The sequence below is a fragment of the Suricata suricatta genome, chromosome 17, assembly GCF_006229205.1.
Source record: "Suricata suricatta isolate VVHF042 chromosome 17, meerkat_22Aug2017_6uvM2_HiC, whole genome shotgun sequence".
Taxonomy (NCBI): domain Eukaryota; kingdom Metazoa; phylum Chordata; class Mammalia; order Carnivora; family Herpestidae; genus Suricata; species Suricata suricatta.
The window spans coordinates 36,661,030-36,672,016 of record NC_043716.1 but is presented as its reverse complement, the minus strand read 5'-3'; the positions used below and the strand labels follow the sequence as shown (position 1 = coordinate 36,672,016).

The 10,987-nt window shown below is 41.3% G+C and overlaps 1 protein-coding gene across 3 annotated transcripts in view; it reads right to left on the bottom strand.

The window, feature by feature from the left end:
* The window catches only part of CDK12 (cyclin dependent kinase 12), a 48,545-nt gene extending 44,375 nt beyond the window's left edge, over positions 1-4,170 (bottom strand). For all 3 annotated transcript variants that reach the window (XM_029929231.1, XM_029929234.1, XM_029929232.1), the window contains exon 1: positions 2,489-4,170. In XM_029929231.1, coding sequence (XP_029785091.1) covers positions 2,489-3,537 — 1,049 coding nt within the window. In that variant the 5' untranslated portion in view covers positions 3,538-4,170. The remainder of the gene's footprint in view (positions 1-2,488) is intronic.
* Positions 4,171-10,987: the final 6,817 nt, after the last annotated feature.

The window sequence follows — 10,987 nt, the reverse complement described above, 5'->3', positions numbered from 1 at the left end:
CATCTCTATTATGCCAGGGTAAACTTCTAAAATCCCAAACAATAATGTCAGAAACCATGCCCTAAAAACTATTGTTTCTTCAATCTTTTCAGCATTACTAAATCTTTCTAAGGAACTCTGCCACAAACTCTTCAACTTCTGAAGAGAAGCCTGTTAAGAGAACATTCTGATGGCCCTTTACTTATGGCATTTTTAGTGATACAAATGCTATATTTGACTTTGAGATCCACTCTTTAAGAAAAAAAGTGGGGGTAAGGAGAGGAGACAACCAATAGGTAAATGCAGGCAACAATAAAAACTGTTTTCAAACACAAATGTTATTTTCCTCCTGAATTGAGTTAGGTTCTACCCATCCAAAATGAAATTGCGACTATTAATCGCTACTAATTTGGAGAATTCAAAGACTTTTCATTTCTGGCAAAGCATTTTCAGTCTTTGAAAACGATTTTGCTTAATGTTGACTCTGTCTGTCTCCCAAGGAAAAAACAGAGAATATCACAGAGGAAACTGTCTGTTCTACTCTGACTCTTAAAAAATTTTTGTATTTTATTTACTGTCTGGAATTTCAACAAAGATGGAAAAATATGCAGTGCACACATACGAACATAATGCTCTCTATAACCCAACTAAAAACATTCATGTGTCTCTAAAATAATGTAACATTTATATTTGTCTCCTATGCTGTCATATTGTCTCTCTTTCCTGATTTATTTTTTAGCATTACTACACTAGTTCCAATGAACTAGGAAGAGAGAAAGAGATAACTTGAGATATGAACCCAAAAGGAATCATTGCAAAGCAAGTTCTTTCTGAAATTCGTTTTAGTGTTTCAGGCTCAAGTGCACTTATGTATTAACAAAACTGACGACAAAAATTCTCAAAACAGCCTTAATGAAACTACTCCCTCAAAAAAAACAAGTATTCTGAGAATATTTCCTAGGTGTCCTTAAACTAAGCAACTTTATAAATAGTATACTTAAGACTTAAGCATTTCACTGTATATAAATTTTACTCCTTCAAAAAAAAACGTGAACTCTAGCTAATGCTATATACAACACACAAAAATGCTTACAGTGAAGTATAATGATGTCTGCAACTTTGAAATGAATCGAAACAAAAGATGGATTCATGGAGAAATGGATAATTATAATAAAACATACAGCATATATTAATTGTAGGGTCTAGATAGTACATATATGGGTTCTCACTGTAATTCTTTCCACTTTTCTGTTTGAAAAACTATGATAAAATGGCAGGGAAGGGGACTAAGGAACTTCAAACCCTGACAGCTTGGAATTCTGCAGCCTGATCAATTCAAACTAGTTATGTATAATTGTAACTTTAAGTCAGTAAAAACTACTCATACTGATATATAAAAGACATGCATGGATTTGTAGAAATTAGCGTAATTTCTCCACTAGCGTTCAACAACATTTCCTCGCTCATAGAATTTACTGACTTGCTCCAGGTACCAGGCACTGTGCTGTGCAGTTCATTATTTACTAGCGAATTTAATCCTCACAATTACTCTAGAAATAAGGTAATTATTATTCCCAATTTACACATAAAGAAACACAGGCAGGGAGAAATAAATTCTTTGCCAAAGTTCACAAAGCAAGATTGGGATACCACTCAGATATAATTCCAAAGCCCATGTTCTTTTGTGGATAAAGGTGAGTCCACAAAGAGGGAGAAACAGCTCATCATCTAAGAATAAGAACACAGTTTTCAACAGTAATTCATTTCAACAACTGAATTTCAAACATGCCTGTCTTCCTAACATACCATGATGAAGGCACTAATACCACGTTTCTAGAGAAAGATTTTGAAAATTGCCGGTGGTCACAGGGTAGGTCAATGGTGATACTGAAAATCAAATTATCCTTGGAACCAATTTCTGCTAGGCTATATACCAAAAAAAGGAAAAAGGGCTACATAGCTAAATTCCCACTAAAAACATCAGTTATAAGACAGAAGTTATAAAAAAAAATCATCAGGAAATAAACTTGTAGCTTTGGAGACTCAGGGGACAGACACCCAAGTGATAAATGACTTGGGCAAATGTCTCCAAAGAATACACATGAAAATTTGTAATTTCTTACATCTTAGGTCTAAAGCACTAATACCAAGGTGATTTTAAAACATTTAAGACAAAGCAACAGAAATCGCTAGATCATCTCTGGGATAAGCTCATCAACTCTGTGCACTCCAGTAAACAGAAACTTAGGATTTTTCTCACAGGAGCTTCCAACTGAGTATCTCACTGTAGGAAGTACCTACCTTTAGCAGTGTTAGGCATGTGAACTCTCCACTTCTCAAATTCTGGATTGAGAGAAGACCAGATTCGCCTACTTGAATTCACCAGCCAATAGCAAAGTGGTCTAGACAATCAGGAAGACTGGGGGCTTCAACCAGACGTTAACATGACTAATTACCAGTTCCTCATAACCCACCCTAAGTAACAAAAGCTGCTAGAGAAAGGGCTCACCTGGGGAGTGGACTCCGACTCAGAGACCGTTTGCTCATGAAAGGACTGCTGGACCGTCTGCGACCATAGGGACTGGGTGATCTCCCACTGTAAGAGCCACTCCTTTCATAGCTGGAAGAACGTCTCCGGCCATAGGGACTCACAGACCTTTGTCGTCTACTGTAGGGACTGGGTGACCGGGTGCTGGACTGGTAGGCCGAAGGCTCCTTGTACGGAGGACTAATTGACTGCCTTCTTGAGGTACTTCCAGGACTCTTCTTGTAGGAGTCATAATTGCTAGACGTGTGAGATCTTGGAGGGCTAAGGTCATAATCTTGCCCATAAGAAGCTCCTGAGGGACTATCATCTTGCTTGGGGCTGTCAGACCATTTCCTATGGGGACTCCTGGATCTCCGTTTGGGACTGTCCACAGTTTTGTAGCTTTTGGGTGTTTCCCTTTTCCGATGACTTTTACTCCGGTCTTTGTGCCCAGACTTCAACTCGCGTTCTTTCCGGGTCTTCTCCTTATGGAGTTTGGATGACCTGGATTCCTTGTTGCCGCTGCTTTTGGAGATCTGTGCCTTCCCATAGTCCTCATTCTCCTCGTTTGAACGCTTTGAACTTCCTGAGATCCGGTCCTTCACAGATCCCGATTTGCTGGAGACTTCCTGGTTTTTTTCTTTTTCTGTCTGTTTGGTTTTTTGTAAGTCCCGGGAACGTCTGTGCTGGTGGTGACGATGTTTGTGCAGGCGGTCACTCCGATCAGCTCCACGACGTTCATCATTGTCCCTCCGGTCTAGTTTGAAGGCCATGTCGTCAGAGAAGGTATCTGAATCAGAGCTGATGTCATCATACTCCACCAAAGGTTTGATAATTGTACCTAAAGGTGCTGCTTCGGGGGTCACCAACCCCATGTCTTTGGAGTGCTTGGATTTATGCCGCTTGTGCTTCGACACCAAGCGGTGACGCTCTCTGCTGTTGGAGCTGCCACCTCCCGATGACGGCTGCAAAGTTCCAGAAGCTCCTCCACTCCCGTCCTTCTTGCCCCCATGTCTCTCTGGATTGGGCATTCCCTTTCTCCTACCCTCAAAACGGGGGGAAAGTTCCCCAGCACTCTGAAAAGTAACCCCCACCCACCCCCCCCAACCCCACGCCTACCAAAGAGCCCCTAAAAGGGGGTGGGGAGGGAAGGGACGGTAGCCCAGGCTCCTCCTCCCTCCCGACTCCTCAGCACCCTCCTACATGAGGTAGGGGGTGAAGGAGCCAGGAAAGAAATGAGAGTTCCTCAGCAGTGGAGTTGCGAGACAACGGGTAGCTACCCAAGTCTGTTTCCCGTTCTCCCCCGGCCGAGCCAATCCTCAGGCCCGGACGCCGGGGAGGTCGAGGAAGTAGGAAGCCGACGGCCCGGGGGCTGTGGGGCCGACTCCGGTTCTGGGGCCCTGTGAAGACTGCGCGGGCCCTTCCCCTACCCGGTAGCCCGGCTCGGGGCGGCTTCCTGTCGCTGGGGTCCCGCGGCCTAGGTGCCTCACGCCCCCTTTGTCCCTCGCTCCTGAGGGAGACCCTTTTCTTGCCTCCGTCTCACCTCAGTACCTCACACACTCACTCTCTCCCTCACACAGACTCAGTCACACACTAGGTTAAACCGAAACAGCACTGGGGGGGAGGGGGCAATCCGAAGAAATACCGCGAGAATCCTGTGGGCTCTCGCGGTATTTCATGCTTCCCTTTCACCTCTCAGCGCTGCTTGCTCAAATAACGCGAGAGCACGTCCCGAACAGGAAATTCGTTCCGCCAGAGTCTCGCGATAAGCTCCCCGCTCTCCATTTGAGCAAAGCTTTATTGAAACGGCTTTTGGGAATTTTTTTTTTCAAAGCTTTATTGATAACTCTTGAAGAAATAACTCCCAGGCTCCGGCGCAGGATTAATTTTGCACACTTTATAACAACTCTTTTAACTACCAGGATAAAAATATTGTCAACAGGACAAAGGGCGGATGTGGGGACATTCCAACCCAAGTCCCTAAGCAATAGCAATGCTTTCCACTCATATAGCGTATACTAGACACATTGTCCCTAAGTCTACTACCTTGCAAAACACGATATCCTGGTCCCCGTTTTACAGATAAGAAAACTCATAGTCATGGAAGTTAAATAACTTACTCAAGGTAACAAAGCTAGCCCAGCAAGTGCCAAAAACAAGATTCAAATTCAAATCTAACACTAAAGCACAGCTCTTCTATAGTGTGCCACTTCCTCTTTCCACTCTGTTTAAAATCTTAACCTGAAAATTCACCACCTCTTGGGATCATCTGTGGCTTTTCTGGAACCATTCAGCCTTTTGTCTTCACACGGAAGATTATAATTATGAACAAGTAAAACGTGGTATTCATGTGCAGGAAAAAAATATCTTACCCTGCCCTTCATTTTCTACTTTTCAAAACTTTGCACACATTAATTCATTCCATGTTCACAACAATCATCTGAAATAAAGTTGTATATGTGAGGAAACTAAGGCACTGAGAAGTTAAAGAACATTTCCAAAATTCTTCATTCTTCATCAAATTTATCTATGAGACTTTAAGGCCCTTCTCTGTGAAATAGTGTCTATTCTCATATGGCCATCAAGCAAGACGTGGGGGAAATACTCATAACACAAGATATGAGGTGATAAATGTCATAAGAATGATACAGAACACTGCAGAAATTCAGAAGGAGGCTGGGAGTGTTAAGAAAAAGTTTTATAAATGTAGGACATTTGATTTGGGCCAGAATGATTAAATAGGATTTATATATGCAAAGACGGGAAGATCAGCCAGTAAATTAGGGGCCAGAAAACATCCTGAATGAAGGCAAAAGAATCCACTCTCAAAATCACACCCTGAAAATTTTCTTTCTGCTTTTGGTCACGTGGGTAGTAGTAAAAAATTTTTTTACCTAAATGTTTGAGTCTATAAATGTTGACAAAAAATGAAAAAGATGAACTTTAATTAACCATGGAAGAAAAATTAAAGCCATAAAGAAAAAAAAAGCATAGAACTAATTAAGTACTGGAACTCAGATCTGATAACTCCTCATTCATTGCTGCAAGAAAGCCTGGATGTAAAAGTCCCCACCAGTATCTGACGTGATGGCAGATAGCATGAGACTTAGTGGCCGGTTAGATGAAATGACTGACCCACCTTACCAAACACTAGCATGAGTTCAGCAAAATCACTCTGATTTTTTGTATCTTTTAAATGAGATTAAGTTTCTGACCCAGGATGCACCCGCACTCATGGTAAAATGGAAAAGTGTGGACAGTAGAAGAAATTATTGTGATGTGTCAAATAAAATCTTAAATAAAATTCACCATATAAATTAAACAGTAGTTGAAACTTTTTAAATTATCTGTTGGTTGCCTACTGAAGACTAGAGACTCCTAATGAATGAATAAATGACGATTTACTGAATTTTTTAATGTTTTATTTATTTTTGAGAGAGACAGCTTGAGCAGGGGAGGGTCAGAGAGAGAGGGAGGCACAGAAACTGAAGCAGGCTCCAGGCTCTGAGATAGCTGTCAGCACAGAGCCAGACGCGGGGCTCAAACCCACGAACGTGAGATCTGACCTGAGCCGAAGTCGGAGGCTTAACCGACTGAGCCACCCAGGCGCCCCTCTTATATTTCTATAGCACTGTTCAGTTTTCCACAGAACTCTTTTAAGCCTGTCAGTAGATATCAGTTGAACAAAAAACCTGGTGAGGTGGCCAGGATGGGTATTACTATATACATCGACTAAAGGTTGAAACTGAGACCCAGGAGTTGGAGTATTTTTACATTAAGTGTAGGAAGTGCCAGGAGCAGAAACAGCTTTTTTTTTTTTTAATAATGTTAGACCAGTACTCTTTCTATTTCAATGCACTGTGTCTTTTTGGTGGATAAAATGCCACTCCTATGTTAATATCTCAATAAAACTGGAAAAATTCTAATCTAGGAAATATATTTTGTTAAGGTGTTTAAATACAAAATCAGTGTAAACTGTAGAAATTTGTCCAACAGTTGGTGAGAATAGTAGTGCTTTTATAAAATAAGGGTTACTTCACTCTACAGAAAAACTTTGAACTCAGAAATTCCAGGACTGCATAATTTGCTTTATTTGCATGACCTCCCAGGGCAGGGAGTCTGGGCAAAACTGTGAACCTCAAGGTAATCAGTCAGATGAAGGCTATATTTTCCCTGTAGATCCCCCAGAGCAAGTCAGAAAGCTTCTCTTTAGGCTGTATCCAAGAGGAAATATTTAACTAAAGTCAATAGCCACTCCTCCCCACCCTAGATCAATTTATTAGTTCAGATTTTAGGTTTAAGAGTCCTCTTAAATCTCCCTCAAAGCTTAGACCATTGTTCTCTTCTTGCCATATACAAAGATTGCTCCGATGTGCACTTTGAATGATTTGTTTTTGTTTGTTTAATGACATGTCTCTCCCGTCTTTACATCTGGAGTACAAAATTTTCAATAATGTCATTTTATCTGCATTTTCAAATGAGAAATTATAACTTCTTATTCTCTTCTGTGACCAAAATTTGGTATAGTTCCTTTTCAAGCTTATAAGGCTTAAAATTCCATAGCTACACTTGGTATGGACATTATTGTGTACAGTTTCCATGAAATATAGTTTTATATTTAATATTGATGTTTTGGGAACAATGACAAATTAACAAATATATTTTGAGTAACTGGTTACTGTGACCAATCATATTTTCAAATTTTTTAATGTTTTTTAAAATTTATTTTTGAGAGACAGAGACAGACAGTGTGAGCAGGGAGGGTCAGAGAGAGAGGGAGATACAGAATCTGAAGCAGGCTCCAGGCTCTGAGCTAGCTGTCGGCACAAAGCCTGATGCGGGGCTTGAACTCACGAACTATGAGATCGTGACCTGCGCTGAAGCCAGATGCTTAACCGACTGAGCCACCCAGACGCCCCCATGTTTTCAGAACTCTTATGTAAGGTGAGTCCATCAAGGGTTGGGAGGTGTGTTATTTATTTATTTTATTTTATTTTTTATTTTTATTAAAAAGTTTTTAAGTGTTTTTTTATTTTAGAGAGAGAGGGAGACAGAGAATGAGCAGGGAAGGGACAGAGACAGAGGGAGACACAGAATCGGAAGCAAGCTCCAAGCTCTGAGCTGTCAGCACACAGCCCGATGCAGGGCTCAAACTCATGGATGGTGAGATCATGACCTGAGCCTAAGTCAGACACTTAACTGACTCAGTCACCCAGGGGCCTTTTATATTTTAGAGAAAGGAGGAGAGAGTGTGAGTGGGGAAGAGGGTCAGAGGGAGGGAGAGAGAGAATCTTAAGCAGGCTCCATGCTCAGTGTGGAGCCTGGTGTGGGGCTTGATCCCAAAACCTGGGATCATGACATGAGTGAAATCCAGAACCAGATGCCCGATCAACTGAGCCATGCAGGTATTCCATGAGCTGTGTTTTCATGTTTATATTATGAGCACCTATCTAATATACAAGAATTAGGATTCCACAGATGCTTGTTGAATGAAGAACACTTTGATAATAGGAAACAACATTTTATTTCATTTATTAGAAGCAGCACTTATTTTATTATTATTTTTAGGTTTGTTTGTTTATTTTGAGAAAAAGAGAGCAAGAAGCAAATGCACACACAGGGGAGGAGCAGAGAGATAGAGAGAGAGCGAATCCCAAGCAGGCTCCACAGTGTCAGCTCTCAGCTCCACAGTGTCAGCTCTCTTAGTTAAAGGGACTTAAACCAAGGAACTGTGAAATGATGACCTGAGCTGAAATCAAGTCAGATGCTTACCCAATTAAGCCACCTATGCTCTCTGGAAACAGCATTTTAAGTGTGCATTATCTTTGAATATTCTTACTTGGATAAAATACTCTCTGTACCTCATCAATTTTAAGGTTGCCAGATTTACATTATATAATATTTGGAACATTTATACTAAAAATATTCATCGATTATCTAAAATTCAAATTTAACTGAGTGTTCTGTATATGTATTTTTAATGTTTATTTATTTTTGAGAGAGAGAGAGAGAGAGAGAGAGAGAGAGAGAGAGCGCGCATGCAGGGGAGGGGCAGAGAGCAAGGGAGATACAGAATTGGAAGCAGGCTCCAGGCTCTGAGCTGTCAGCACAGAGCCCCATGTGGCATTTGAACTCAGTAACCATAAGATCGTGATGTGAACCAAAGTCAGATGCTTAACTGACTAAGCCACTCAGGCACCTCCCTGAGTGTTCTGTATTTTATTTGACAGCATTTATCCCAACAATATGCATTGGGTCTCTGATGTATATCAGGGACTTGGCAAAGCAATGTCACTAGACTGTAGTGAAAGAAGTAGATCCAGGGCAGCCTTCCTGTCAATAACAATCTAACAGGGAAGACAGTCATTGAACCATCATGTACTTAATTTCGATGGTAAAGTGCTATTAAAGAGATGTTTGAAATAATTTAACAGGGGACCTGATCAAGTTAGGGGTTAGAGAAGGTTTCTCTAGCCTAGAGGAAGACGATTAAAATGCCATGAGTAAGAGGGCCTTAGTGAAGTGAAGGGGTCAGGTGAAGGAAGGCCCCTCACAGCTGTTAAAAAGGCCTATTCAAGGACCTTAGGAGATTAAAGAGTGCAGGAATTTTCTGCACTAGAAAAAGCCCAGCATGGCTGAGGATTGGCAAGGGAAGAAGAACTGGGTCTAGCATAGTTTTGTAGGCCCAATAAAACATTTGCCCACTGGGCTCAAGTACAGTGCTAAGTAGTGGGAATTAAGAAATGAAGGCCAGGGGCACCTGGGTGGCTCAGTTGGTTGAGTGTCAGACTTTGGCTTAGGTCATGATCTCCCAGTTTGTGAGGTGGAGCCCCACATCAGGTTTGCTGCTGTCAGCACAGAGCCCACTTCAGATCCTCTGTCCTTCAGATCCCTCTGTCCTTCCCCTGCTCATTCTCTCTCTCTCTCAAAAATATAAAGTAAAAAAAAGTACATAAAAAAATGAGAGCCAAATCCAGCCCCAATAAACTCACTCTGTAGTAACTCAAAAGAAAAGAAGATAATGAATAGATAAGAAATGAAATTTGAATGCTACTTTCAAGGAGCGTGGTTACAGATACCTTTGTGGTAATAGACAGGTTTTCAGAGACCTCTAAAGATTTGTTTTGATTAAATTTAAGTGCTGTGCCTGTAGTTATCTGCTAGAATGGCCTTGGAGGATGTTTGAATAGCATTTTTGAAATGTGCACAGTCTCAGACTGAAGAACCAATAGAAATCCACCATTAGTATCCTTGCAGTGAACTAGGTAAACCCCAACTTTATAGCAGTTATTTTCAAAGATGTGTTTGAAAAAAGAACATTAAAAAAAAAAAAAGCCAGGGCTCCTGGGTGGCTCAGTTGGTTGAGCGTCCAACTTCAGCTCAGGCCATGATCTCCCAGCCTGTGGGTTCGAGCCCCTCATCAGGCTCTGAGCTGATAGCCTGACAGCTCATAGCCTGGAGCCTGCTTCGGATGCTGAGTCTCCCTCTTTCTCTTACCTCCCCTTGTTCACGCTCTGTCTCTCTCTTGCTCAAAATTAAGTAAACATTAAAAAAAAAGCCGTAACTATGTTAAGAATTTTCACCAAACGCATTTTATTTTAGCCTAGTTCTTCAGTTCCAGTGGCCATGAACTTCTCAGCATTACTCCAAATTTCTCTTTGTGAGGATTTACGTATAGAAGAGATAGGACACACATTCTTTGTAGAGTACAAGCTAAACTGGTGGTTTTTATTATGATTACAAAATAGGGACACTACCAATTGTGATTCACCTTGGTGCCCTAAATATAATTAATAGCATCCAATATTCTGAGCGCTTCAAGTTTACCTTAATCCAAAATCTACCTGATCTTCAAAAACAATTGGAATTGCATGAGAAATATATTTTTAAAACATTTTTCATGTTATTTATTTTTGAGAGACAGAGAGAGACAACGCCAGCAGGGGAGGGTCAGAGAAAGAGGGAGATATAGAATCTGAAGACAGGCTTTGAGCTAGCTGTCAGCACAGAGCCCGGCGCGGGGCTAGAACCCACCAACTGTTCATGACCTGAGCCGAAGCCGGACGTTCAACCGACTGAGTCACCCAGGCGCCCCTATTTCTTAGACTTGAGAAAACATTAGGAAATGGGAATTACGTGGATTGGACTGGCTTGGAACGTCATGTTACAAAAAGCCAATATAATTTTTATAGCATAATTTTTCCATCTAGTATCTCAAAATTGTTGACACCAATATTCTTTGAAGAACTAGTCTTTCAGTAAAGAGATGCCAGAATTTTAATTTACGAACTCTTCTGCCATTTGCAAGCAGAGCCAAGCGCTCCAAACAACAAACACCATTCCGAGGAGCAGTAACTCCTGCTCTCTCGATCAGATCGAGAGCTAAGAAAAAGATTGATTGGGTAATTCTCGCGAGAAGCACCGCATTCACTATTTTTCGCGATATTTTGGTGCCCAACCCTTTTCCTAGCTCTCGCAGGA